This window comes from Populus trichocarpa, chromosome 10, assembly GCF_000002775.5.
Source record: "Populus trichocarpa isolate Nisqually-1 chromosome 10, P.trichocarpa_v4.1, whole genome shotgun sequence".
NCBI lineage: Eukaryota > Viridiplantae > Streptophyta > Magnoliopsida > Malpighiales > Salicaceae > Populus > Populus trichocarpa.
In genome coordinates this window covers 12,611,304-12,639,212 of record NC_037294.2, presented here as the reverse complement: position 1 = coordinate 12,639,212, position 27,909 = coordinate 12,611,304, and the positions used below count along the sequence as shown (strand labels likewise).

The 27,909-nt window shown below is 34.4% G+C and overlaps 4 protein-coding genes and 3 non-coding genes across 9 annotated transcripts; 1 reads left to right on the top strand and 6 right to left on the bottom strand.

Annotated features, from left to right (window-relative positions):
- Nucleotides 1-4,059: 4,059 nt before the first annotated feature.
- Nucleotides 4,060-7,892, bottom strand: LOC7459098 (caffeoyl-CoA O-methyltransferase). The gene is made up of 6 exons (XM_002314740.4): nt 7,644-7,892; nt 7,337-7,423; nt 6,739-6,824; nt 6,417-6,561; nt 6,037-6,168; nt 4,060-5,231 (listed from the first exon to the last, which is right to left on the bottom strand). Exons 2-6 carry the CDS (start codon nt 7,388-7,390, stop codon nt 4,944-4,946), a joined length of 705 nt encoding a protein of 234 aa, XP_002314776.4. The 5' UTR covers nt 7,391-7,423; nt 7,644-7,892; the 3' UTR covers nt 4,060-4,943.
- Nucleotides 7,893-10,027: 2,135 nt separating this feature from the next.
- On the top strand, nt 10,028-13,842 carry LOC7462666 (heat stress transcription factor A-8). 2 transcript variants are annotated; one of them, XR_002984460.2, is made up of 3 exons: nt 10,030-10,450; nt 12,341-13,373; nt 13,557-13,842. XR_002984460.2 is itself a non-coding variant. In XM_024611063.2 (2 exons), the coding sequence occupies exons 1-2, from the start codon at nt 10,241-10,243 to the stop codon at nt 13,307-13,309; spliced, it is 1,179 nt and encodes a 392-aa protein (XP_024466831.1). In that variant the 5' UTR covers nt 10,028-10,240; the 3' UTR covers nt 13,310-13,842. The 2 variants fall into 2 exon arrangements, 1 of the variants encoding a protein (XP_024466831.1); XM_024611063.2 differs by having other exon boundaries at nt 10,028-10,450; nt 12,341-13,842.
- Nucleotides 13,843-14,491: 649 nt separating this feature from the next.
- LOC7462665 (vacuolar iron transporter 1) lies at nt 14,492-16,557 on the bottom strand. Of its 2 annotated transcripts, XM_024611064.2 has the most exons (5): nt 16,018-16,557; nt 15,791-15,876; nt 15,468-15,582; nt 15,140-15,277; nt 14,492-14,915 (listed from the first exon to the last, which is right to left on the bottom strand). In XM_024611064.2, the coding sequence occupies exons 1-5, from the start codon at nt 16,260-16,262 to the stop codon at nt 14,618-14,620; spliced, it is 882 nt and encodes a 293-aa protein (XP_024466832.2). In that variant the 5' UTR covers nt 16,263-16,557; the 3' UTR covers nt 14,492-14,617. The 2 variants fall into 2 exon arrangements, with proteins under 2 accessions (XP_024466832.2, XP_002314775.3); XM_002314739.4 differs by lacking the exon at nt 15,140-15,277 and having other exon boundaries at nt 16,018-16,551.
- A 1,533-nt stretch (nt 16,558-18,090) lies between these two features.
- Nucleotides 18,091-19,356, bottom strand: LOC7462664 (vacuolar iron transporter 1). The gene is made up of 4 exons (XM_002314738.4): nt 19,087-19,356; nt 18,874-18,959; nt 18,618-18,732; nt 18,091-18,489 (listed from the first exon to the last, which is right to left on the bottom strand). Exons 1-4 carry the CDS (start codon nt 19,323-19,325, stop codon nt 18,192-18,194), a joined length of 738 nt encoding a protein of 245 aa, XP_002314774.2. The 5' UTR covers nt 19,326-19,356; the 3' UTR covers nt 18,091-18,191.
- A 4,570-nt stretch (nt 19,357-23,926) lies between these two features.
- Nucleotides 23,927-24,010, bottom strand: LOC112329035 (small nucleolar RNA Z159/U59). Its single transcript, XR_002984531.2, has one exon. It is a non-coding gene; the product is annotated as a small nucleolar RNA Z159/U59 (small nucleolar RNA).
- Nucleotides 24,011-24,688: 678 nt separating this feature from the next.
- LOC112329033 (small nucleolar RNA Z159/U59) lies at nt 24,689-24,773 on the bottom strand. Its single transcript, XR_002984529.1, has one exon. It is a non-coding gene; the product is annotated as a small nucleolar RNA Z159/U59 (small nucleolar RNA).
- A 138-nt stretch (nt 24,774-24,911) lies between these two features.
- On the bottom strand, nt 24,912-24,995 carry LOC112329034 (small nucleolar RNA Z159/U59). Its single transcript, XR_002984530.1, has one exon. It is a non-coding gene; the product is annotated as a small nucleolar RNA Z159/U59 (small nucleolar RNA).
- Between the last annotated feature and the right edge of the window lie 2,914 nt (nt 24,996-27,909).

Here is a 27,909-nt window from a genome sequence, read left to right as displayed (position 1 = left end):
TTCATAGACGGTGATGCCTGGAAACGGACAGGGAGCATTATATATATATCAGATAGCAGGGTTTTTGCCCTTCCTCGATTTATTTTATATTTTTTTGCCCTTCTCCTCCCAGACAAGGATTTCTAAAATGAACGTTCGAAATTGTGTTGCTTTTATCACATGATTGTTTGGATTTGATTATTCATTAATATCTTTTAATTTGCTAGCTGCCAGCGTTTGTCGGCTTCTTATAATTCTTGGCCTTGTCACCACTCTAATCCTCCAATAGAAATCTTTCTTCCTGTTTATATATATATATATATATATATATATATATATATATATATATATATATATATATATATATATAATTGAAAAGAAGCGCTTGCGCTCATCGCTAATCGCCTAGTTAAAACAACACCAACAAGGCACCAACACTTATTTTTCAACAGTACCCTTCCACTCAACACATCCACGTCATCTTTTTTTGTTTTTTTATAAACAAACAAACTTATTCGTTATTAAAAAACTAATATTTATAAATCTTGATTATATTGATGTAAAGAGTGATGTCATGATTAATCGGTAAAAATATTGATGTTTATTATTGGTTTGTAGTATTTTACACTGTTATTGATGTAACGGTTAGTCTGCACTGTCATTATTGGCTAAAAAATAGAGTGTGAACCCTCTGTAAAAATTTATAATTTATTAATAAAAAACATAGAAAGGCTTTGTTTACATGAGCAGTGCGTGGTGTCACTTTCTGGCTACTCATGATTCGGAAGAATGTTCGGTGTGCGCTTTTTGAACAGCACACGTGGTGAGAAAAAAAAGGAAAAAAGTTTGAAAGGAAAAAAATATGGGCAGAGATTAAAAAACTAGCTGTTTAGGCTAGATCCAAATGGTAAGGTCTAGCCGCTTGGACCAAGGTATAGTTGCTTCGACCATGCTCGTGCTAGCCCGAACAACATGAGGTGGTGATTAACCATGCTGTTTGGGCTAATACGACATCGAGTTGTTTTTTATTTTAAATATTATGCACCATCAAAAGATATATTTATATCCATGGATACTTTCATCTTTACTTTATTAGTTTCTTTTCTTTCTTTATATTTAGTTTCAAAACTTACCCGCGTTTTGTCACAGGTGACACAAATATTTTGTTGATATAGAAAATATGCTAGACTAAAAACATTCAAGTCCTGAATTACTGGTTCGAGAAATAATTTAGATAATATATATAAAAAAATAACAATAATAAAAAATATAAAAAATATTATACTTGAGTCTATCTAAATTATCAAACAACTCAATACTAACTTAATAGAATGGCAAAATCTAAAAAAGTAAAATATATATATAAAAAATCAACTTAAAAAAAAAGAGAAAAAAACCAAGAAAACTCACGCGAACCTCCTAAACCTAGTCTAATCTTAAAAATTTGTAATTCGTTCAATCCTAAACTTGAATTTAATAAAGAAACTTAATTATCAACCAATTTAATTTTGAATGATAAAATTATTGAAAAATATGAATAAAAAACTTGCAAAAACAAAAAAAAAAACACAAATGATGAAATAAAAAAATATTTATAGTTTGATAGATTATTTTATTTCAAATACTACCCTAAAAGACAACATTTAGTGGCCAAATGGTCGTACAAGCGCTACTTCAATAGCACAAGGGCCACCCATAGCAGATTTTTTAAAAATAATATTTAATATATAGTAATTACACTAATATTTTCGAGCAACCTCTAAAATTACAACAAAGCCAATGTATAATGAAACATAAATATTTTTTATTTCAAGGCTAATGTTATAATTTTATCATGTTAAAAATACTGAAATAACAAATCCCACCCTGCAAAATATGTTAAAAATAATTATGTCATTGTGAAAATACAATATTTATTCCAAATGTCTAGTTGAATAGTTTTATTTTACAAGGGCAATTGCATAATTTTATTATTATTATAAATAGTAATATGTGTCTAAGAACATAGTAACTTTCATTTGGGAATTAGTTTTTTTTTTATTTTAAATTGCAAATTGTTCAAGGAAATTACATCATTAACATGAACTGTATATTGATCTATTAGTTTTGAAAATTACATGATCAAACATTAAAATATAATAAAGTATTACATTACATGATATATTACAACCAACTAAACATGTCTTCAGCTTATTATCCCCTCACATCATAACAATTAATACTTGAATACTTCCACTTAAAAATACCAGGTTAAAGCACTTGAGGGTCTAGCTGCTGTGGTCAATCGTGTGACTTGTTCCGCCCCCGTCCCGGGTTCGACCCTCTATGTGCACGCCTGTCACCCCCGCGGTGCCTTACCTGCTCCTGGGCTTGCAGGATGTCCAGTGGGCCGTGGGGAATAGTCGTGGTGCGCGTAAACTGGCCTGAACACCCCACGTAAATAAATAAATAAAAAAATACCAGGTTAAAATTCCAAGAGCATAGTGGAATAAAAGTTTAGGAATTAAGAATCAAGGATAGAGTTTATCCAAGATAAATAAATAAATAAGGATAGATAAAAGGTTATTCTGTGTTACGGAAGCTTCTCAAATGCTTCCAGAGAGATCCAGAGACATTGGCTTTCAAATACATTTTCTAAATTGACATGGCAAAACTTTTTAACGGGATGTTGCAAAATCTGGCTCAACGAAGACTTGAAGTCGAGATCGGATGGTGTCAATATCAAGTCATGGCTTAGAATATCAAACTGGATGTCTCGACCGTAGGGTTCAACGCCGTCTTCGTTAATGTTTGATAGTGTGGTTTACAATGAAAAGGGTTAAAATAATATTTATTTAGATTTTTTATTTTTAACACTATCACATTAAAATATATATTTAAAATATTAATTTTTTGAAAAAAAACATTTTAAAAAACAGGTTATAATAAAAAATAAATATTAATTTAATATATTTTTTCACCTCCAAAAACTCCTAAGAAGTATTAAGACTTGTTATTATTTATTTGTGATAGCTCTATATTGTCCTAGTCTTTAGGGATTTATTTGTTAAAAAAATCATGGTTTTGTGGCTAAAATTAGTGGTTCTAGCTTATTGTCCTATTCTATAGAAGTAATGGTTAATGCTAAGAAGAAGTGTTGTGATGTAAAGCTTATAAATAGATGTTTTTTCTTTCAATAAAATTAATTAGTTTTTTCATTCAAAGTTGGTTATTTTTGTATTTTTAATGAAGTGATAGTGGTATTAGAATCTTGATGATAAATAAATTACGAGTTTAAATTTTATTATTTTTATTTATTTAATAAAAATCAAGTACAATGTAATATAAGACTGTGTAAGTTGCAAACCCGAAAATTTTTCACTTAAAGAAATATATTAAAAAAATTATATAAATTATATTTTAAAATTATATCTAAAAATTTAAATTTTTAAATTAAATTAATTCTTTAACAAGAATGTATCGGTGGCATATAACTTAAAAACTCATCACTCAACAGAGAATTGCTAGCACAATAAAAGCATATCCATACCCCTCGCTAAAAAAAGACTTTCAATCATAAACAGAACGTTTAATTGGACGAGTCTCATGGTGCAGAGTCGCACGCTTACGATTAGATTTCCTTTAATTAATATTTTTGGTATATGATCGAAGATTAGGTCATGAAGATGCGCTGTAATGGAAAAGGCACCCTGGTCAATTGTATTTCTAAAAAAAAGTCTCATTCTACTCCCTGAATTCCAAGAAAACTTATTTTAGTCTCCATGTTTTATTTTTATTTACGATTTTGTTCTTATTTGAAAGATTTTTTTGCATCCTTTTATTTTTTTAAAGTCACAGTTTAGTTTTTATAATATGTTTTTTTTAAAAAAACTAAATCCCTACGTGATTATTCTTAGTTATGTCATGGTTTGCCATAGCTTTTTTTATGTAATGTTTATGATGTAATAAAGCATTACAATTATAGTAATACACTATATTATAATTCTAAAAATTACATAACCAGATATAAAAATATAATAGACCATCGCATTATATGAATCTTTATATCTAATTAAATTAAACATGCCAAACGAGACAAAAAGATGAACATCAGCTCCTCTTTACTCATAAAAAAACAAAAAAAACCCTATTCCCTCTAATTCTACAAAGTCACAAACCAAATCAACTGGCACACATTATTAAAACACCACTGTCACGATGTAATACGAAACGAAATGGGTCACTATCAACTTTCCATCGATGCAAATAAAATGTCTTGGATACATCAAATTTTAGGTTTAGAATAATCTAAAGGTGTTTCGGTATGAACTTTAAAAGTTGGTTGTTTTTGTTTTTTTATCATGCCATTTCTTAAGTTTTACATGTTCTCCGTGTTTTGTTTTTGACAGTGTATTTTACTTGTTTTTTAGGCAAACTTTCATCTTTATCAAGCCCAACAACCAGATGCATATGCCAGGCCTATGTTTCAAGCCCAGATCTAGAATCGCACTTCATGGAAAGCTTGTTTGTTAGTTCAAATGTGGTGGTTCACCACTTATTTGACGTCGGCAGTTCTGCAGGAATTATGTTCAGGCCTGCCTGTTCTGAGATGATGAACCTTCGATCGCGAATGATGATTACTGCAGACTTGTTTCTTGGCATTAGATCCTCAGGCTTCTTGGTGGGAGTTAAATGGTAATGGGATTGCTTTTTGGGTAACCCTGGCGATGCTAGCATTGGTGGTCTTATTTGAAATCATTGTGGGCACGCATCAAGGGTGACTGGTTTTTCTTGCTATTTACTATATCTGTTGAAGTTCATTCGACGGTGGTAGGCGAGCTATCGGCTTTAAGAAAATGTATATATTAGCTTTACACATTCATAATAGAGAACAGAAAATTAGTAATCGAAGATCTGCAAGCATATTCCCAGGCACAAGTACCGTGATAAATACCAATTGAGGAGGTCTTCTATACGTAAAATTTTCAGTAAAGGCGCCTGCATAGTGTAACACCATCACCAACGGAAACTTGGGAAATCTCTATACGGGGATCGGAGCTTATTAGTTTATTGAATTCCATGATGACTGTCCTGATAGTCCTCAAATGCTCTGGCACCTCGTCTTCTTCTTTTGCAACCAAGCCAAACCACAGTGTGTTATCATAAGCAATCACACCTCCAATCTTAACCAGTTTCACTAATTGCTCATGATAATGCTTGTAGTTAGGCTTGTCAGCGTCTACGAACGCAAAGTCAAATTCTGGCTGCATATCCTGAAACGAATCCAAAATTAAACAAAAGTAGGTATCGGGATAGAAAAGAAACATTATAGACATGCGATATATTGATAATCCTTAGACGTGGTGCTATACCTTATATTAATTTCCTTATATACGTTAGGAAGTAAACTAACTTTCCAAGAATCAATTAAGAAATTTTCTAAAACAAATCATTGTGGGGCAATTTAAACAATTAAGAAATTTTCTAAAACAAATCATTGTGGGGCAATTTAAACAATTAAGAAATTTCTGGATTATAATAATGGTATCGTAATTGAAGTTTCGGTGTGTTTTTAAGGTTTTTTTTTTTGTTTTTTTTATCTTTTTTTATTATAATTACTCATTTATTTTTGAACGACAAATATGATTCATTTGAAGTCATCTGTTGATAACATTTTTTTGATATTGTTGAAATTTCATCAAGAAATTTTTCAATGATGCAAATGATATAGTTATCTTATATTTGATATATCTGTGGAACTTTCTCTTTTTTTTCCTCTCCATTCTCATTCTAATTTATACTAGTACATTTCACAATTTCTTTGACGTTCCGTATTTTTGAAGCATGACAAGTTTGAGTGCTGTACTTCTCAATCACAGTATAAATTGTTTACTGTGTTTTTTGAACAATTTCTTTTTTTTATAAAAAAAACAGTGCTAATTATCGAAAATACCTCATTATTTCTTCCTTTTTTCAATGCTCAAATTTTAAAATATATATCAGGTACACGAGCATTCAAAAGCTAACTCTTTTCACGAACAAATTAAGTTCAATGGCTTGCGAAATTGAGAAACTTACATTGTTTAGCATTTCATTTAAAACTGAGATGGCATCTGCTTGAATGAATTTGATTTTATTCTCCAAGCCAGTCTTTTGAATGTATGGTAATCCAACTTCGTAAGCTTCCCGATCTATGTCTATCGCTGTTATCTGCAGAGCACAAATCAGTCACCAATCTAAATACACGATCACTAATTAATTCTTTCATATAATTTTCTGCTTTTTTTTGTTTCTGCTAATGGTAGGTAAGGGATGCAAGGATTGAAAAACAGGCTCTAAAGAGGGCTTGCAGTAAATCGCTCACTGAAGCCATTAATGGCGCGGATCATGTAGAGCACAGGCCAATATGTAATGTTAAAACATAAGAGCAATTGATGTTTCCTTCACAAATCACCTACCTGGCTTTCCTTAGGCAAGGCGAGTGCAGTGGAAAGGAGAGAATAGCCTGTAAAGACACCAACCTCCAGAGTCCTCTTGGGATTCATGATTTTCATAAGCATTGATAGGAAACGCCCTTCATCAACTGGTATAGCCATCTCACTTCTGCAATATTGCAAATTTCAAACTGCTTGCGCAATATTTTTTTTAAATCTAATTTCTTGCTTGTTTACTACATAACTCACTGTTCATTCGTAACTCTCCATGTTATACTCACCGTACCGAAAGCGTAATTGTTTTTGTAAGAAATCTCACTCTTTAATTTCTAATAATATCACTTACAAGTTGCCATATTTTTTTGCCGTTGCTTCTCGTAGCTCCTTTAGTTGCTCATGCTCCCCAGGATATGCACTAGTTTCACATATGTACTATATCATAAACGGGAAAATTCGGGTCATTGATTTGAACAAATTAAGAAAAGAAAAGAAGAAAAGGGATAAGAAGTAAGAGCTAATTAAAAAGATTCTTAAAAAAACGTTTCTTGAGGCTTAAACTCCCCTCTATATATCTAGGATTGTATTTAATAATAACTATAGCAATAAAGAAAAATGATTTTTAATCATGCTCTGAAAAAGGAACATGCAATCGTTGCATTTCATATTGAGATTTTTATTTAGCAATGGAAGCATAGCCTGGGACAGCGGAAACGGGGATTTCAGCCATTGATCTCGCAGAGGCTAACATGCTAGTGCCACTTCACCATTTGAACCAATGGAGTTCCACATGTTTTACAAATTTAAATATTAAAAATTGTGATCGAGAAAGAGAGATGAACCAGGAGAAGCCCGGACGACTATATATCAGACCAAATCAAAGGTTGATTTGTACATAAACAATCACACATTAGCAGTGCACTGGAGGGACAGAAGGGAAGAGAGACCTTTTTGAGCGCCTGGCTTTGGAGAATTCCTTTCGAAGGTAAAACGAAAGCCATTGCTGCCTGCTAGCCTGGTTAATTTCTCCTTGTCTGCAGTTCATTCTTTAATCATCTATCTATATATAGTAGAGACGTGCATTTTAACTGATCATCATGCCTTGTCAATGGGGATCGATTTTAAAAACTGATTCCACGTGTTTGATAAGTGATTAGTTTCTAAGAACAGATAATCTCTTGACTCATTCTTTGTCAAGTGTCATGACATGTAAAGAAAAGAAAAACAGGTCGTTCAGGGATAGAGAAAAGAGACCTTTCTTAGAGCCTCAGTCTGGAGGATTCCTTTAGGAGGAATAACGAAAGCCATTGCTAGATAGGTTTCTGCTGCCTTAGGCTCGCTCAAGGGACTCCAGATTAGATCTTCAGTCTTCCCTGACAGCAGAGACTAGAGACGTGCTTCTTGATGCCTTCTTGTAATCAACAAATTTCGAGTGTTTGTTAAGAAACTTCCAAAAATGAATTTGTCTGCTAACTCGTTCTGTGTCGACACCATTTGTATGGCATGCACATAGCTAGCTGGTGCCATGAGCAAATTTACGATAACCATGGGAACTTGTGATGTGCTCAGCAAATTAATGTTTTCTTCTTTTTCTTTTTTTTGTACAGAGCACCCGGATGATGCTATCCCGCTTTTTAAGTGGAGCGAATGTACTAATTAATACTCTTTAAAAGCATCTTTAAAAGCATCTCCAGAGTTCAAACCAGGTGTCTAATGTGGTCTTCAAATGTAATCTTTGTAACAATAATAGATATTGTTTTTTATTTAAAAATATATTAGAATAATATTTTTAGATTCAAAAACAAAAAAATAATTTAAAATTAAAAAAATTAAATTTTTTTAAAATTCTAGTTCTACCACGCCAAACACATGCACTCAGTTTAGAGTAAAGAAATCAAATCTTAAGCCAAATAAACCTAGGTAATTAAGGTGTGTTGGATTTGGAAATTTGAGTGTTGCTGACTCCCTGCCTTACATGCTCTATTTATTAAACACGATCCTAAATTTATATTAGTAAACTAATTAATGGATATATTGCAACATTTTGTTAAACAAAGTTTTTCATTTTTATTAAAAATATTCCAAATTAATTTTATCTTTTTATTTGAATAATTATTTGCATGTCATGTATCATTCTATTGGTCAATGACAAGTCAATTAATGAAACAAGGTTAAATTAAAGAAGCTCCGCAATAAAGAAAGATCAAATTAAAGGAGAAGAATTGGTATGGATCAAAAACTAAATAAAGGGATATATTGATATAACTAAAACTCAATCCTTACGTCGTCACGCTGTATTTTTTTTTTTTTTTTTGCCTTTTCTTTCTGAATTACTCTCTCTCGTATTGTTAAATGGACTGACCTTTGATTTTATGATCAAGCCTCGTACATGTGTCTACTATCCATCAAATCTCAATTACGCCCACGACATATTAGACTTTAAAAAGACCCCTTTTTGTATTGGTGACACGTATGATACTTTAAGAAATATGATACTTTCAATATCTAAATATATAAAAAATGTTGATAATTTGGAGTCTAATTAGCCTGTTTGGAAATATAATTATAATTGTTTTTTAAATGTTTTTCATGTTGAAATGTGTTAAATTAATATTTTTTTATTTTTTTAAAATTATTTTTGAGATCAGCGCATCAAAACGATCTAAAACACATAAAAAAAAATTAATTTTTAACAAATTCTTTTTTGAATTTTTAAGAAATATGATTTTCACGCGTTCCAACAGTGTTTTAAGAATCAGCCCATACTTTCAAAGGTTTGCCATCTTCTATTGTGTCATTGGGTTTGATAGTTTGGTTTTTTTTAAAAAAATGAATTCGTCAACAAGTAGCTGTGCTTTTGATTAAAAGCATGAGATGCATTTCTTTGTTTCAAAAGCAAATCAATTTTCTTTTAAAGTGACACATTTTCCTATTTTAAAATAAAATATGCATTAACCAAAGATTATTTTTAGATAAAAATTATGTAAAAACAATTGTGTTTTAAAAGTACAGCAATACCAAGCGTACCTGAGATCAGGGCACCTAACTAAACTTTGGTTGTTTTGAATGAAATTAGAAAACGAGGTCGTTTCACAACAACCCTTCTGACTAGGATGAAGACGTAAATAGACCACCAAGAACGACAACGTTTTTGAAGCGCGTGGTCACGGCTTCGGTTTTTCTTTTTCGTGATTGTCAAAAAGGTACTTGTCGGGGTGTTTCTTGCCTGCTCAATCCCCCCTTTCGGCCTTTTTTTCCTCCCTTTTTAGAATGTCGCTTCCTTCCTAGTTCCTACTTGCTTCCCATTAACTTCGAAGGAAAAAAAGAAAAGAAAAGAAGAACGAGTCAAAACAACCCAGCAATCACACATTATATATAAAATCTAGTATAAAAAATAAAAATTATTTAACTAACCAAATAATTAATTTTTATATTAAATAAAAAGAAATACAATAATTAACCATCTTCTATAATTTTTTATATCAATACATTAAAAATATTTAAAACACTAAAAAATTAATTTTAAACAAAAACAAATTCAAATTTTAAACAAATAATCCACCTGCCTACCACCCCCTTATCACGCATTGCAATTCCAAACTTCCCCGGACAGCAAGCACAATACTGTACAGAACCCAACGCAAATCCCAGCCATACCCCTCCGTACAACAACCATATAACTTTTATTCCCTTTATACCCTTGTGTCTTATGCTTTTCCACCCCTACCTGGAGTGGACTCACTCAGGTCTCAGATAGATTGGCAGGTTTCTTGACCTCTCCATCCAAACAGAAGAGAAAGCCAGTCTTCTCCAGAACCAAAAAAAGAAAAGTCTGTTGATATTTTGCTGCAATGGTGAAATCAAGCGAAAGTGGGGTGGCTCCTTTCTTGAAGAAATGCTATGAAATGGTTGATGATGAATCAACAAATTCGATAATCTCATGGAGCCAGACCAATGACAGCTTTGTTATATGGGACATGACTGAATTCTCTGTCCACTTACTGCCCAAGTACTTCAAGCACAGCAATTCTTCTAGTTTTGTCAGGCAGCTCAATATCTATGTAAGTTTTCTTTGTTTCTTTCTTTATGTTCTTCAATGGTTTTTTTCTTCTTCTTTTGCTTGCTTCTTTCCTGTTTTGTTTGTGCGATTGAATTTTAATTGTGGGGTTCTTTATTGATTGATTATTACTAAACGGATGTTATGAATTTTTCGAATATCAAAATTGATGTGAACAATATTTAAAATTCTGGGTTAGTTTATTGTCTTTAATATAAACAATCTTTTGAATTTTCGAAGCAGGTTTTAACTGAATTATGTTCCAATGGAAATAAAATATCAAGTATAGACTGGTAACCAGCAATATAAAAAGTATAGTGCTGAGGAAGATATTATCTTTGAATGTAGGTTTTCATACTAAAGAAGGGATCCCTCCGTTTTTAGAAATGTTAGCTTCTAGACGATATTCTTATACGTGCATTTCTAGATTCTTGAAACACAATATGAACTTGTACGTTGCTTTCAACGCTTTAGATTTTTAATAATGGTATATAGTACCAAGATATGGTTTCTTAATTGTTATTAACTAGCTGGTTGGGTGTAAAGGCAATGTTCTTGAAGCTTTACCAGGGTTCTTGCTTCTGTGTTTTAATACTTTCTTCGTAGAACATTGCCATTTTTGTATTAGAGAGGCAGGATACAGCAAAGGCTGTCCCCATGTGGCAGTGAAGCAATTCCTGGGGATGTGTGGCTGATAAGATCGATAAAGATCTTACACCTTGCTTGTTGCATGCCAAGTTTGCCATTGCAAATTTTATAGCTTTGGTATTTCTTGATACATTACTCATCTTGTGTTGTGATTTTTCACTTGTTTTGAAGGTCTTTTCTGAACATTTTCCTTTGTGCTTATTTTTCCCTTCTCGTGTACTTGTGCTGGCATTGGGTGAACACAGGTTGTAGGAAATGATGGGGATGGGAGAAAAGGGAGCCAATTAACTCCTTTTTAGCAAGAATTGCAATGTATAGACTCATTAACATGAGTTATATGTGTCCAAGCAGCAATAGATTAAAGTTAAGACTGATATTTTTTCAGCTATTACTGTTCCCCTGCTGTTCTCTGTGCATCTTTCCAGCAACAATTTGGCTAGTAAACTGTGCACTTGTAAAAGAGGATTGATTCTAGTTGGTTGCTGTTCTTTCGCACATATAGGCATACTATTTCCCCCTTTTGAGGAGAACATTGTGGCAATTCTATGTTCATTTTCATTGGGTTTAGTCATTTGATTTTGCCTTTCCCAGTCTTAGAGTTAGACTAGACAAGGTCCTGGTTCAAGTCTGACCTTGCTTAGAAAACAAAGAGGGTGGACACAAAGGTTCAGAATTGCATAGTTGCTAGGTTGTTCTTTGAATAAGTCGTTCGAAAGTGATTCTTGCTAAAATATTGCAGTGTTATCTTTTTATTTGTAAAAGTTCTGTTTGTAGTTAAAAAATTCATTGCAAAATAAGCTAACTAGTCTTCATCTGTTCCAATGAGAATGATTAAAATTAAACTGATGCATGTCTCTTTTTTATTTGAGTAATTTCGTAATGATCTAGAACTAATTGAAATATTAAGTAAAGAAAAAATTGACCAATATTCCCACAGTATTCCCTTGTTCATTCATCCTCTTGTTTGATATTTGCAAGGGCCTTTGGCCTTTTAAAACTTGGTTTCTGAAAGTTTCTCTTTGAGGAAACACTGCATAATGTGTGTAAGAAGCTTCAAGGTTTTAACTTTGGATATCATTTCTTGTGACAAAATTATGCAGCGCAACCCATGTTTATGGTAAAGAATGAAGTGGTTCAGTTGCCATACATGTTAACCCCTCCCCCCACCCTCACTGCTGTGGTCTGTGCCTTTAATTTGAAATTACATGCTTTATTCAATTATCTAATAGTCATAAACTTGTTTCAGGGATTTAGAAAAATTGATACAGATCAGTGGGAATTTGCAAATGACGGATTTATCAGAGGGCAGAAACATTTGTTAAAGAATATCTGCAGGAGGAAAAATTCTCAGGGCACAGACAATCGAAAGTCAGTGCAGCAGCAAGACAACTCCATTGAGCATTGTGAAAATGTTGAAAATGTGGGTCTCTGGAAGGAAGTTGAGAGCCTGAAGACAGGTAGAAATGCAGTTACACAGGAGTTGGTTAAGCTCAGGCAGCACCAGGAAACTGCAGACAATAAGTTGCTCCTGTTGAGGGATCGCCTTCAAGGAATGGAAAAAAATCAGCAGCAGATGCTGTCTTTTTTAGTGATGGCAATGCAAAGCCCAGGGTTTCTAGCTCAGCTACTAAACAAAAAGGAAAATAATTGGCGGATAGCTGAGCCAGGAAGCATAGTGGAGCAGGGTGCAGATGATGCTGAGCAGTTGGCTTCTGAGGGAATGATAGTAAGGTACCAGCCACCAGTGGATGAGATGTTCGAGCCTGTACATGCACCGCCAATTGGTCCAGAAAATCCACGAGAATCTAACCCATCTTCCGATGGGATGAAAGATTTTTTTGTGAGTCCAGATTTTATGGAACTTCTTATGGATGAAAATTTGGGTTTTGAAAATCATACCTCGTTTGGTTTACCAGAATTAGCGGATGATGGTTCTTGGGAACAACTGCTTTTAGCCAATCCTTTCATTGAGAATATTAAAGACACCAAACCCGGTTCTGAAGAGAGCACTGATCCTGAAACTGATACCGGAACAACAATTGTTGGAACGCAGCTGGAGAGATCCCAAAGTTTTGAATATTTAATAGAAATGATGGAGAAGTCCAATGACTTGGAGAACAAAGCAACTGATGAAGGACCTCACTTTGAGAAGTCTCAGAAATTGGAAATTCTAACTGAGCAGATGGGTCTTTTGGCTTCGGAGCCAAACCACTAACACGCCGTAACATACTACATAGAAAGACGTATTAGTATCAGACAGGCAATTTTAACTAAACAATGTAAGTTGGTTTTCTCTGGTCTCTCTTCCTTCACAAACCATTACAAAAAATTCTGTTATTTACAATTAGAGGAAATCTTTTTACTTTAAGATTGCACTGTCTTTCAAAGTTGTTAGAGTATCATGTTCATGCCAGTTAGTACAATTCCCATACGCTGATTCCTCTTTATTTGTCAATTTATAGATTTAGGTGTGGGGGCATGTTTTCTCGACATCTGCTGGGAGGAATTGCTTGGCTGTATTTTGTTCCTTGAAAATGGCGTCACCCATTATTTGCTATAAACTTCAACAATGATATATAGTCATTGCCTTTTACTTAATAGATTCAGTATTCTAAAATGTAATAGGCATTCGATTTTATATATATATAAGCGCTTTTTTTTTGGAAGCCCTTCGGGAGCTTAGCTGCAGTACTGTGATTGAACCATCAATCTGGTTATATTGTTATCCAAATGATTTTGCTCCTCTAACTGCATTATCCTTGTAAATGGCTTTCTTATGGTTTTGGAAGTGTTCTGCGCGAGGATAATAGAATCTGCTGAGGGTGGGTGTTGCAGCACAAATGCTTAAACACAATCTTAGAGAGAGGATATAATGAGGTTAATATAGGTTTCTCTGGGTTAAACTGGTAGTAGAAGACCTGTGCATGGCTGCCAAACATGCATTATTCCGTCTCATTCTATGATATTTTTAGCAGCACAGTTAACGGCTCTAGATTGCCACTATCAATATGAAGCTAAAAAAAGTGAAAAACTAGTTAAATATTTGACCACCTTCACGGCTTAATTTTCTATTGTATGTCAGGAGTACTAACTCAATCATCAGCCTGCTGATGATGCTACACAGATACTGTACATACAGAGGATATCTAAGCAAATCAAAACTTGCATTACCCAGCTAAAGACCCACCAGCAAATGATGGGGTACATCAGGGTATGGGAATGAACATTAGGGTAGGAGTGATGATTGTATTTTGATGGAGCAATAAGGTTTAAATGCTGGGGAAACGAAGGGGCAGACAAGCATTTCCAAATTTGAACGATAACAAGAAACACATGTCGGGCAGAGCTCGACTCTGCTAACAGCAACGATATTTAGATGCACAAAGAAGCAACTCAATTTTGTGCAAAAACTCATCAAAGCTTCATGATACTGAAACGAATGCAATCATCATAGGCAGGGAAACGGAAAAAAACGGGTGCAATTATTTGAACTGTTGAGATTACATAATATTGAATAGGAGGATTATGGGTGGACAGCCTTAGCAATGCCAAATGCTGCAGCAGATGCAATGGCACCAATAAGGGCAGTTTGCAAAGCACTTCTAAAGGGTTTATTACCAGTGAAGTAACCCTTTGCAAAGCCGAAGATCAGCAAAGCTGCCAAAGTTAAGATCACCGAAGCAATCACAGCATCTTGAGCGCTTGGAATGAACATGTAAGGAATGAGGGGTACGAATCCGCCCAAAATGTAAGCAATGGCAATAGTCAGCGCACTCTGCAGTGCTCTTCTTGGATCCGGCTTCTCCAATCCTAGCTCAAATCTGTATCCATGTCATTATATAACTTCATTTCAGTATTCTTGGTTTTGCTAGTGACACATGGTACAAGAACTAGCTAGTTTTAATGAAGTATAAAATCAACACGTTATTAAAATCAAATTCTTAAAAAAAAAAACATTATTAAAATCAAATTCACTCAGTAAAAGAAAACCAAGCATCCACTTTATTACATTACCTAGAAAAAGGAAAAAGGAAAGAAAAAATACATGGAAGTCAAAAGGTTATATGGTATCTCGTGATGCTGGATAACATAAAAGCAGGGTTGGTGCGGTGCAATTTGCAGATCACCCGTGCTCTGGGTAGGGGACCATTCAGGGCTTGTCGTAATCAGGCCTTCGCACATACTGTAATCATGATATGATAGTGGCGCAGCTGTTCAACTTGTCAACAAATTGGTGCGTTTTATGTTGGAAAATTTTGCAATAAATCTTGAAAGATTCACATCAACTTGTTATTCCATCTTTTCAGAGAACTCTGATTAAGTAAACAATTACCATTCCAAACAAGAGAGTTTTGAGGATAAATGAAGCTTACTTCATCATGAAATCAAGCCAGGCTTGAGGCTTCTTCCTTAGAGCACTAACCACAGGCCCATACTCGTGCGGCTCTATTCCATAGTGTGCCAGTATCTCAGCCACCTCAGCCGCCTCTGCATTTTTTCCCCCAAAAAGAATAACCCCATCCATCATCTTTCACCTTTTTACAACAACTTAGCTTGTAATCATGTTCTTTATTAGTACTATTTTCATTATCAAATTGAACTCGATCAGGCAAGGAAAAAAGACTAGTCTCCTAACCGGACATCATTATCGCTGGAAAAAAAGAGAAGAAGAAACTATATCATTGTAAGAAAAAACCTGTATCGGGAACACTCTTGATCTCTTCTTGCTCTCTCCTGAGCTCTCTTGCGTAGTGATCTGCCTCACTTTTAGCCGCTAGATATCTGCACAGTAAATATGAATCGGCTATAAAATATATCATTAGCAGACTCGGGTTTACAGTGTTTCTCATCATAAAAAAAAAAAACAAATTTAAAAAGCAAAATCAAAGACAAACAAATATGATTAACGATAAACATGAATACCCTCCAAGTCCCATGGAGATGGCGCCAGCAGCAACTTCGGCGACGCCGGCGGTGAGAACAATGGAAGACGTAGCATTAGCTCCAGACAAACCGGCAGCAAGAGCAAAAGGAACAGTTAGACCATCGGATACACCGATGATGATGTCACGAACGATCTCTCCGGCAGTGAAGTGTTTCTCTTTGTGCTGGTTTAGGAGGGTCTGTTTCTCGGGATCTAGATTAACTCCTTGTGTCGAAGTCGCCATTAGGTGATTTTTGGCCTTTGTGATGTTGTCAATTAGTATGTACGTTTATACAAATATCAACTGCGGGAGGGAGAGGGAGGGGGGGAGTCCTAAGAGGACATTGAAGGGCGTGCCTTGCCTGGGAGCGTTTTGATGATTGAAGCTTGGGCTGTGGTGGTATATAGCTAGGTGGGTGTGTTGTTTTCAACTCATGCTGGCGCAGATTTCATACAAGGTAATTTTGTTTTTTTCGTAGTTTTTGCATTTTGCTGTTTTAGTTTTAGACGAATCCGCTCCTGATCCTCAGCACCATCTAGATCTGTTATCTGCATTTTAGTACCAATTTTATATACTGATTTTATTTTCTCTTGTTTTTTAGCGGATACAATTATCGTTCTGCATTAATTTCCTCTCTCCAAAAATAACATTTTAGCGTGGGATGGCGATTATGAAATTTTAAGTAAATTAGATGGTTTTTTTTTTTAATTATGAAATTAGATATCCTGTCATCGAGTAAATCATATTTATCTTTTTCATTATTTCTAGTTAAACTTTTATTTATTACAATAATCGGTAAGATTATTTTTATTAATATAGTTTTTTTTTTCATTTCTTTCATCCTTACAAACCCTTCTCTTTTTCTGATGTTGAGGGATTTTTTTTTATGTCAAAAAAATGTATAGATAGAATGATTATGTAGCACGACATAACTTTGGTAATTTTACTTGCCATTTAAATGTGGCCAAAATGAATTATAAACCTATACTAAAAGATCGCGGCATTTCACTTTACCAATAAATAATAAAATATTTTGATTTTTTATAATTTTTTCCTCAAGATTTTTTTAAATTTAAGTATTTTTTTCAATTTTATTTTTCAATATTGAGTTTAATAAATTTTAGACTTACTTCCTATAGAGTTATCCTTATTTTATACTATGGATTTGACAGGTTAACTCAGATTATTTATTTTGTTTTGTTTTAATTGATTTTTTTTCTTAACTTCATCCTTCAATTTTAGATTAATTGAAAATTGATGTGTGTGTGAGAACTTATTACGATTTCATGATTTGAATCACGAGTTTTATGAGTTGATCAGGTTGACTTAGATTTTTGTTGAGTTTTTTTTTAATTGTTTTTTTCTATCTTATTCTTTAACATTGGGTTGATTAAGAAATTGACTTCATGATTTTTTTTTTTTATGGAGTTATCACAATCTTATAATCCGGGTTAGACAAGTTAACCCGAGTTGACTCGAGATTTTTTTATTTTTTATTTTATTTTTTTCCGTTTTAATCCTTTAAATATAATTTGCTTTTCACAAAGTTATCAAGGTCTCATAACTCATGTCGGGGATTAGACATGTTAACCCGAGTAAATCTAAGTTATTCTAGTGTATTGTCTTTTTAATATTTTTTTTAAAATTATTTTTTTATTATTTTAGTTAAAATATATTTTTAATGATAATTTAAGTTGTTTTTCAAATTGTAAAATTTACGAGACCTGGTTGCTGTAACATGCAAGCTGTTGGCGTCGCCCACAGTCGTGGGCCTATCGCTTTATGTTTTTTTTATTTTTTCTTTTGGTTGCATGCACAACGACACGCCGCTGGCCATGTTCTACGCAAACCAAGTAGGATTTGACCCGCCCTCTCTGGTCCCGGCATTTTTGTTCGACACCTCCTTAATTAGCCGGAAAAATAGTGGAGGACTAATTGAACTTTTTCTATCAGGGGGTGCTTTAATCGGTGTTGCTAATTAAAAAATGAAATTGACACTTGCTCCTCCATGAGAATAGAAATGGAAAACCCAATATTAACACTACTAACTATCCTAATTAACTGCAGCAAATAGATACAACCACACGGGACAATAGAGTAATAGACTGTTTAATACAAGGCAGTTAGAAGTGCTCCTGGGCAAGATCAGGGTGCGAACAAAAGAAGTAGAAATCAAGCTCGAAAAACCTTAGCTATGCAATAAGCAGCTGCTGATGCCATGGCTCCTATGAAAGCAGTTTGGATAGCATTCTTGAAAGGATTATTACCAGTGAAGTAACCCTTCACAAACCCAAAAAGTAGTAATGCCACTATGGTTATTATAACAGATGCAACGACAGCTTCTTTAGCAAGTGGAATGACCATGTATGGTGCCAAGGGTACCAATCCACCCACTATGTAAGAAATAGCAATAGTCAAGGCACTTTGCAGTGCTCTCATGGGGTCTGGTTTCTCCAGTCCAAGTTCAAACCTACAGCAACATTAATCTATTAGATAATACGATCTAAATATTGTTTTACGAATTTGCGTATCCAAGCAAAAAAACAAAATAGAGAGACAGAGAGAGAGAGAACAAGAAGATGATAGCAAGATTTTTACTTCATCATGAAATCCAGCCAGTGCTGGGGGTTCCTCCTCAGAGCATTCACCACCGGCTCATATTCGTGTGGCTCAATACCATACTGTGATAATATCTCTCCACATTCAGCAGCCTCTGTTGGTTAAGATTATTAGAGTTCTATTAATTAAACATATATATACTATAATTACAATAGCATTTTGCTACATTTGCAAGGTAAAAAAGAAAAATTATGAATTTAATCATGACATATCAAAAGTGTTGAGGCATTTAAACCTGTATCGGGGACACTGATGATCTCTTCTTGCTCTCTTTTTAGTTCCCTCGTGTAATGGTCAGCTTCGCTTTCTGCTGCAAGGTACCTGCACCAGTCATCACGGAATGAGTTAGCATCTGTTCATGTTTTGCAAAACCTGTAATAAGCCATGGATTATCTAAACCCGTATAGCTAAGCTGAGAAAGCGGCTTGATTAAAAATGTTAGTGTTACCCGCCAAGTCCCATGGAGATGGCACCAGCAGCAACCTCAGCAATGCCGGCAATAAGAATGATGCTGGATGTCACATTGGCACCGGACAATCCAGCGGCTAGGGCAAAAGGGACTGTGAGGCCATCAGAGACACCTATGATAATGTCACGGACAATCTCACTAGACATGAAATGCTTCTCTTCATGCTCTTCAAGAAACAATTTCTGCTTCTCTAGGTCAGCGTACCCATTTTCTGCCATTGCCTGAGATATGTAATTCTCTTGTTTGGCAATGAAGTGATGAGATGATGGTGAGAATTGAGCAATATATATATATATAGAAGGTATAGAGCTTAATTAAACCGAATTAATGAAGCTAGCTTTTCCATTCCTTGAAATTGGTTCCACGTCTAATTAAGTCGGGCGTGTGCTGCTGCTATTTGGGAAGATGAAAAGGTTGGGTTCGCCGGTTCAGTACCCTGGGGGTGGCTGGTCAAGCACGACCGCTTAGGCAGATGATAATTAACTCACTAGTATCATTATCATTATCTCTGATATTTCTGTTACCAGTGAGTTGAGTTGGTAGTTTTGCTGTTAATTTCTTATTACTATCTCGTAACAAAAAAAATTCTTAATATTCATTAAGTTTTAAAAACATAAAAATACATTTTATAATTATTTTATTTTACATTTTCATCTGTCTTTTCAATTAAATATATTTTTATTTAGATCTCGATTCCATTGGAAACCTCTCTCTTCTTGAAACAATTAAATCTGAATACTAAATTAAAATGCCAATCAAGAAAGCACGTGTTCAGTAAGATCAGCACCTTCACAAGATTGTAATTGGCAGCACAAGACTGTTGTGGATGACTGGATGTTGATAGCCACTGAGAGATTTGAGGTAAAATTACAAATTTGGAAAAGACAAGAAACGAGAATAAAAGACACTTGCATGTGGAGCCGTGATTTGGTGCCCATGTGGAAGTGTGCGGAGCACACGCCTACCTTTCTATATAATTAATTATATATAAACTATTCCAAACTCAGGATTTGAAGGAAACAGAACAAAAACGTTAGAGATTTTTCAAACCGGAATAATATTATAATTTTCTATGAAAATGGAGTTAAAAAAGAAAAAAAAAGAGAAACTTTTATGTTAAAATTAAATAGCATAAAAAAATAAAAAACTAAATTTTCAATTTTGTATTGAGCTTAGAAGATATATTTTAGAGATCTTTCACATCTTTTCTTTACAAGTTCTTCATTGTTTTTCAAATAAAGGAAAGACATCAACAATATAATTTATATATATATAAGTACCTTCTAGTGCTATAGAATATTAAAATTATTTTTTTTATATTTAGTAAGTGTTAATAATTTATTTTTTATTATAAATTTAATATAAATTTTTTTTCTAAGTTAATAATATTTTTTTTCGTGATAATATTTGATTTGATTGAAATAAATTTACATTTTAGAATTAGATTATTACAAATAAAAAAGATTAAGAAAACTATTATATTATTAAATTTTGATTTTGACTTTTTATCAGAAATAATTATAATTTTGATTCTTTAAAGAAAAATCATTTTCGATCTTGATGCTTTGTTGGAATGTGCTGATCACCATTCCATGAATAATTTATGATTGCTTTCATCGAGAATTTTTTCTTCTTCGCCGTGCTTTCATTTTCAATAGCTCATGAATGCTTCGATCGATTTGGACGAGGCCTTGGCATTTGACACGCACTACCTGTAGCATCGTGTTAGTTTACCGAGTTTGATGCCAACTTTTTTTTCCACATTTTCTGAGGCATTTTCCAAGAGTGCATTGATTTTCTTATTTTCAAATATATTCAAGAACATGGGCGAAGAAGCGAAATTGAAAATTTAAAAACCTAACTGAAAATAATCTTTCTTTGATATTGTCCGTTCATGTGCCAGCCCCGCGCACATCGATAGGGAATGTCAAGAGGTTGCACCAAAAGTGGAGGATCCATCAGAGTCAGAGGTGTTCCACGTGTAAGAACACCGGTGCCAGCCACACGCCCTGACATGTAAGAGCGGAGATGAGGACAAGGAACAGAGAGCACGGGCTAACACCTTTATTGCTTTATCTTACTTTAACAGTGCCACTAGGCCCACTACCATTTGTTCGTACAGTATAAAGAAATATCAGAGAACCTAAACCCGGCAGGTATAGATTTTTTTTTTTTTTTTATCATGATAGATTGGTGGGTATAGATCCATGGAGATGAAATAAACTTGTTTTGACAGGTTAACAGCAATAAGACCTACGAGATAAAATCAACAAATAAATTAGTTAAATCTTGGTTTGGTTTTAGATAATCACGCGTATTCTACCTAATAGGCTGCCCTTTTTAAAGGACCTTGTAATTGTATTTATGTATATTATATTTGAAAAAAATATTAAAAATATAATTTTAATATGCTAATTAAAAATAAAAAAATATTTAATGTATTTTTTTTTAAAAAAATATCTTGTAGCTCAATATTAAACAATTTTCAATAATAAACAACAATACTGACATGGGACAACCAATTTATATACAGTGTCGGATATAATATTTCTCCTCAAAATAAAAGTAAAAGGTGAGATATATATATTAGAAAATAATATAAATCATATTCTGAAATCTCACCTAATAACTTCAGTTATTGGGTTGAGATAATTCTTTGATATGATATCAAAGTCTTGATGATCAAACGGTCACAAGTTCAAATCTCACCATCCTCATTTATTTAATAAAAAATTAAACACAAGGTAATGTGGATCTGTGCAAGTTTCAAGTCCAAAAAACTTTCACATGAGGAGGTGTGTTAGAGAATAATATAAATTATATTCTCGAACCTCACATATCAGCTTAAACTATTGAGTTGAAATGATTTTTTGACAAAAAAAATAATTAATTGAAATGAAAAAACAAAAATTACCATAAGCAATGAATCAACTGACCAATCATGCTAATAGGATACGGATATGGACCGACCAAATTCTTGATCTCAGTTTGAATTAAATTAGACCAAGATTCGAAAGTGCAAAGCTTTTCATTATAGTATATTAAAAAACAGGGTGAAGTGGGTACCAGAAAAGAATTCCACTAGGGAATAAGCTAATAAACATGACATGGTTTAATAATAACATTCAACACATAACATTTGTCTTTATATTCTTGACGAGGATTACGAATTCAACTCTCCCTTCAGCCATTAATAATTTAATGTGGAAACGTACTCTGTTTAAAAGAGTATTTGTGTTGAAGGGATTATTTTTTAAAATATATTTTATTTAAAAATATATTAATATAATTTTTTTTCTTTTTTAAATTAATTTTTAACATCGCCATTCAAAATTTACGTTTTTTGAATGAGACACCATACCTTGCAAATTGCAATACGACGAAGCTAGCTTGTTTGGAGCAACGAGGACTCTAATATCTGAACGATGGCTTTGCAAAGCATGGCCTCCTTTTTGCTAATTTTGGTTTGAAGGTGAGTTGGACAGCAGGGAATGTAATTAAATGCCATTATAAACTTTCACAAATTACATGTATAATGATAGTTTGCCCATCTCAAACAGAAACAGAAACTACCAGAGAAACAAGCAGCACGCTTCCTTGGGTGCTAACCAATTTCGGAAGGCTCATGTTGCCTATCTCAAACAAAAACAGAAAATGATAAAAAATAACCCTTAAATTTCAAGTTGATGGCAAAGGCCCATACACTCCGAAGACTTTACTGCCAACCTCTGGGCCCTTTTGCATTGAAGAACTTGGGCTACGCTTTAATGCAATAGACAGTAACCTCAAGCCAGTAATTCTGGCGTTCTATAGCAAAACAGCAACGCGGACGACATCCGGCTTCATCATGTGGAAAACGAAAAATCATTTCTACCCAAATTAGCTTAGATTGCTCATTCTTTTATACATGAGCGTGAGAGATCCATGCTCCTTCGAAAATCTCAGTCGACTAAACATCGTTTTACAGCTACGCTGACAAACAACAAGTGACAATGGGGATTCATTTCACTTATCACGCACTCTGAAGAGTGAAACTTTAATCAGAAAATAAAACTCCTCTTCCTGTTTCTTAACACCCTGCAACAATTAATTTAGATGAGAAATCGAGGGGTTATGTAGATTCAAATTAAGACAGAGAATAAGAAGATCCTCATCCTGTCCACATCTCCCTGACATTTTCGAGAACCATGTTCGCAGTGTCGATCAAAAGAAAGCTCTTTTCACAGCCAAGAAGCTCTCTTTGAGTATTATTTGTGATACTCATCATCAGCACAGAAAGTGGATCTGTGCCAAACACCTCTGGCAGCAATGAATTTTGCAAGAAACCTCCAAAAATGATGAAGCCAGAGAAACTTCCAGAAAATCAGCCCAAGACAAATATACCTCCCAGCCCAAGACAAATACAAAATACAGAAAATCAGCGCACAGACAAATGACCACTAACAGTGAAATAGATGAGCAACATCCAGGAAAAAGAATCATAATGAGCAGTGCTGAACATCATACAGTTTCATAAAATGTTCATACCATAAATGTTCAGGTTGTGTTGTGAGGGACCGTAGGGCCTCTTGCTTCTCCATGGAAGCAAAAGCGAGACCACCAATAACAAGATTTTACATACTGTTTATATTACAAATGACACTGAAATTATTCAACGAGTTCTATATTACTAAACTCTAATATAGATTCACATCTTGTTATACGTTTCTGTTTTACATTCCTGACTTCGGAAAGACAACATCCATCTCTCACTGATGCACGGAATATGAAATAATGCAAAGTAAAACTAAACAGAATGGACATTGAAGATCATTTTTACAGCCCTTCAGCTCAGGTCTCCACAATTTTCAGCATGAATTTGCTCAGGAGAACGAAAGTTTCAAGGTGATCATCGTTAAGAGATATTATAAAGATCTTCAGTGTCCAAAACAACTAACAAATTGAACACTTAAAACCCCCAACGGGGACAGGAAAACAAAACAATTCGAAAGAGACACGCTACAAGAAATCCATCCACTGGGAAGCGGGGTTGGGTGCACATGCTGTAAAAGCATCACTCCATGTAAGCTATTTTGACAAAAATTGAACTCATACAATTTAAGCAAAAACAAAAAACTTAAAAATGTACTTCAACGGGTAAAAAACAGAACCAAAAGCTCCCTTTGACAATATTTCGATCAGCAATAAATGGAATGGTAAGAGTACTATCAAGAGGTATTGATATATAGAAGAGACAAATCCATGGTTTGTCAGCAACATAATCCTCAGTGACGGGAACCTCAACAAAAATGACAAGCTGATAGCAAAAATTACAGATCAAATTTTCTAACTCCCAAAAAAAGGTCAAATAAACTGGACAAAGCCCTAATATGTAGAAATCCAGCATAAAATTTGATCGCGAAAGTAAGGCCATAAAGGCAAATAAATCGGAAACAGAAACCTTTCCGGATATAACCAGATACATTTTGAATCCAAACTAAGATACAAGAAGCAACATAAGAAATCCCAAAGAAAACAGTAATGGGCTAAAAAACCACACACCCGAGAAACATGAATCATTAAAATCAACAATAAAAAACAGGCCTCTTCAGTTCAGGTCTCCAAAAATATTTCCGCATGGTACAACTCGGAAGAACGAAAGTATAATAATCATCATCATTAGAGGCTATATAAACATCTTTACACTAGTAGTTTGAAACCAATCAGGAGCAATAGAGCCAAGAAAATAAGAAGAAGATTTGCTCAATCGTAAGCCACCAAGATGAAAATACAAAAATGAAAAGAAAAAAAACGTTAGAAAAAATGTCTCTTCAGTTCAGGTCTCCATAAAAACTTCCACATGGTTTTAAATTGTCAGAAGAACGAAAGTTTTGATCATCATTAGAGACATTCATTATTCATTATTATCAAAATAACAAAACCAAGAAGCCTAATCACCTCACCTCCTCTTCCTGTCGCAGAAAATAAGAAACAGAAACAAAAGTTTATGTAGCTGATTTTAGCTTTGTCAAGCAAGAGTGCAGATCCGAGTAAAGAGTGTAGGGGGAGGGCGTTGTTTTTATAATAGCGTGGATGATTTGAAGTCTGGCGGCCGGTCACCCCAAAACCCTAGCAAGCTTTTGCTTTGAGTACTGGGAGTTTGGGCCATGATTGGACCCAGCTCATTTCCTTCAGTTTTAACCATTTCGGCCCAACCCTCATTTCTGGTGACAAATTAGCTCGGAACCCCATACCGCTTTATAGGGGCTATTTTGGAACTTACATACGGGCAAATCCAGGGCGATTAGCCGATTAGGGGTCTTTGACAGTGTTTACTAAAAAAACGAAACCGTGAATGTTTGTTTATTTTTATATTTTAAAAAACAACTACTTCTACAATAATAAACGTAAACAGGCTCTAACTCCTTCGTTGACATCCGTCCTGGCGTGGTATTTGTCTTGACAAATTTTCACTAAGAACTATTTCATGAAGGGTTGATCTTGACAAAATTCCCCTTAATCGAAATGTAGGGATTAGCCATAGCATTATACAGAAAAGATATGTTTTTCTTCTTCCTGTCTTGAACCTCGCTGTTAAGAAAATATAAAGGGTCCCTCTTTACATGAGAAGAAGTGGAGGAAGAAACAGAACAATTCGTGCTCATACATGCATCCAGCTCATTCTAATCATGTGAGAATCAATAAACATACAGCCAGCATATTTTTCCCAATCCAAAGAGGAGGCGCTATTGGAAGTGCTAAGGATGATGGAGGGAACACAATATATTGATGATAGTGCAGTCACTTTAAGAACTGGGCTAGCTATTGCTGAACCTCTCAATGGCATCAGAGGAGTACGAGCAATAACCCAAGCATTGTTTTTCGCTGTAATACATATTTCCAAATCTTTGTCACGATCTGCACTATCCCATTTTGCTCTACTCTTCTCCAAATCTACCTCTTCTCTAAGCTTACTCATGGCAAGTAACGATTCCTGCAATACAACAACATGAAAAAAATTCAACGTCAACAGCACCCTCAATGAACAAAACAATGTCAAACTTCTAAATAAAGCATTTAGCATTCATTTGGACCGTGCACGGGGCTGAGGTTTGACTAACCAACCAAAGTTTGAAGTATATCTAGATAAACTTCGACTTCAGTTAACATTATTACTTACTGCAGTTAATTTAAAGCTATTTACTCAAATTTGACACTCCTTTTGTTCTACGTCTGTACTTCTCCAACAAAAGAAGGGTAAGTAGCAGGACAAAAAACTCTTAAAACTAGCCCTGTAACTAAGGGACAAAGGTTTATACTAATTGCACCTGTCCCCAGATCACAATTCTCTATAATATGAGCAGAAACACTGCAGGGTGCAGATACTGCTGCTACTAGCACCTTGCAAATTCATTGACATAACTTGATTTCTTCATCTTTTCTGTTTTCACTTGCTTGATTTGTTGGTAAGGCATAGACCCAAAACTTAAAAGATCCTAGCTATTCATCTGTTTGCCATCTGTTGTGCTGCAAGGACCTTTTAACATCATAACTGTTATCTTGACTAGGAGAGGTAGCATGCAAGTGATGGAGCTGTTCAGAAACAGAGACGGTCGCAAATGTAGGCCCTACAACAACATAAGAAGGAGTATTTCCTCTGCGTAGATAGGACCACGAACTTACTCCAGATGATAGAGCATGAGGAGTCAACCTTTGAACTATATATGAAAATAAATTTATGGTGTCATCCTGGCAAAAATAATGTGATAAAGGTTGTCACCATTCGATCAAAATCATCATCAGAATTCTGTCACCATGAGATTTATTTAATTCTCGAGAGGCAAAAAAAGTTCGAAGAGTATAACAGCAGCATATAGTATAAATTAAGAAGCCAGGAAGATCAGATGGGCCATGGAGATCAAACCATACAGGTGAAAGCGTCGTGGACACGAGCAATTAAGTAGGGGAGAGATCGCAAGCATTAAAGTACAATTGAGTCTATAGTTTATGCATGTCTACATGTGTTAAACCTAGAACCTTGGAGCTGCAGATTGAAGACTAATATAGCAAATGTACATTTTTTCAGAACAAAGAAAAGGATCACTTAAATACATGAATGCCTTTTTATTATACTTAAAAATTGACATAATTTTGACACAACCCATGCTTGTTCCGCCTTATTTAGTAAGTCTAGCTTTACTTGAACTTCTCATAAATAAAAGCTGAATGGTAAGAAACATGAAATGTTCTGCTTCATTCTGGCATCTTCACAACAGAAAATTCCAGTTTGAGGCATATAATTAAACAAGGGTCGAGTGAACAGAAAGCAGTGTACATAGCATTTTGCAGTGGAACTACCATGGAAACTGAAAACTAAGAAGAAGCTGGAGAGGAAAACGTTTGTACTAGTTAGTGTTATATGTAAAATACAAAACGGAAACAGTTGATCACATCATGGATGGTAATGAGATTTAATCAGTTTTCACTCACAGGACTACAATAGCAGGTTAGATCCCACTAGGTCCAAGCACACTTGCCTATCAGGATAATAAAAGGGGAAGCAGGAAAAGTTTAGACATGTTTAAATTCTTGTAACTTAGTCCATCTATGCCTCTGACTAATTTATGGGAAAATGTCAAGTTGATCCACATTTATGATCGCCTGAAAATATTTGTAGAGACAAACCTGAACTTCAATAGCTGCCTCCCTCCCAACAGCCAGCTTTTTTACAGTTCCACCTTCCTTCAAACAGTCACGAAATGATGGTAACTGAATTTTCTTCCCATCATGAAAAGCTGTCCCAAAGTTATAAGGAACGAGGTA

What these genes read in the sequence shown, in the direction of transcription:
- LOC7459098 (XM_002314740.4), bottom strand. Translation starts at nt 7,390, where the DNA reads ATGGCTTTCGTTTTACCTTCGAAAGGAATTCTCCAAAGCCAGGCGCTC. An exon ending in AAAGCCAGGCGCTCAAAAAG is followed by an intron (nt 6,825 to 7,336) that starts GTCTCTCTTCCC and finishes TTTATGATATAG; the next exon opens with TACATATGTGAAACTAGTGC. An exon ending in GCAAAAAAATATGGCAACTT is followed by an intron (nt 6,562 to 6,738) that starts GTAAGTGATATT and finishes GCAATATTGCAG; the next exon opens with AAGTGAGATGGCTATACCAG.
- LOC7462666 (XM_024611063.2), top strand. Translation starts at nt 10,241, where the DNA reads ATGGTGAAATCAAGCGAAAGTGGGGTGGCTCCTTTCTTGAAGAAATGC. An exon ending in TCAGGCAGCTCAATATCTAT is followed by an intron (nt 10,451 to 12,340) that starts GTAAGTTTTCTT and finishes AACTTGTTTCAG; the next exon opens with GGATTTAGAAAAATTGATAC.
- LOC7462665 (XM_024611064.2), bottom strand. Translation starts at nt 16,262, where the DNA reads ATGGCGACTTCGACACAAGGAGTTAATCTAGATCCCGAGAAACAGACC. An exon ending in CAAGAGTGTTCCCGATACAG is followed by an intron (nt 15,583 to 15,790) that starts GTTTTTTCTTAC and finishes GAAAAAATGCAG; the next exon opens with AGGCGGCTGAGGTGGCTGAG. An exon ending in TATAACCTTTTGACTTCCAT is followed by an intron (nt 14,916 to 15,139) that starts GTATTTTTTCTT and finishes ACATGGATACAG; the next exon opens with ATTTGAGCTAGGATTGGAGA.
- LOC7462664 (XM_002314738.4), bottom strand. Translation starts at nt 19,325, where the DNA reads ATGGCAGAAAATGGGTACGCTGACCTAGAGAAGCAGAAATTGTTTCTT. An exon ending in ATCTCCATGGGACTTGGCGG is followed by an intron (nt 18,960 to 19,086) that starts GTAACACTAACA and finishes TGACTGGTGCAG; the next exon opens with GTACCTTGCAGCAGAAAGCG. An exon ending in CATCAGTGTCCCCGATACAG is followed by an intron (nt 18,733 to 18,873) that starts GTTTAAATGCCT and finishes CTTAACCAACAG; the next exon opens with AGGCTGCTGAATGTGGAGAG.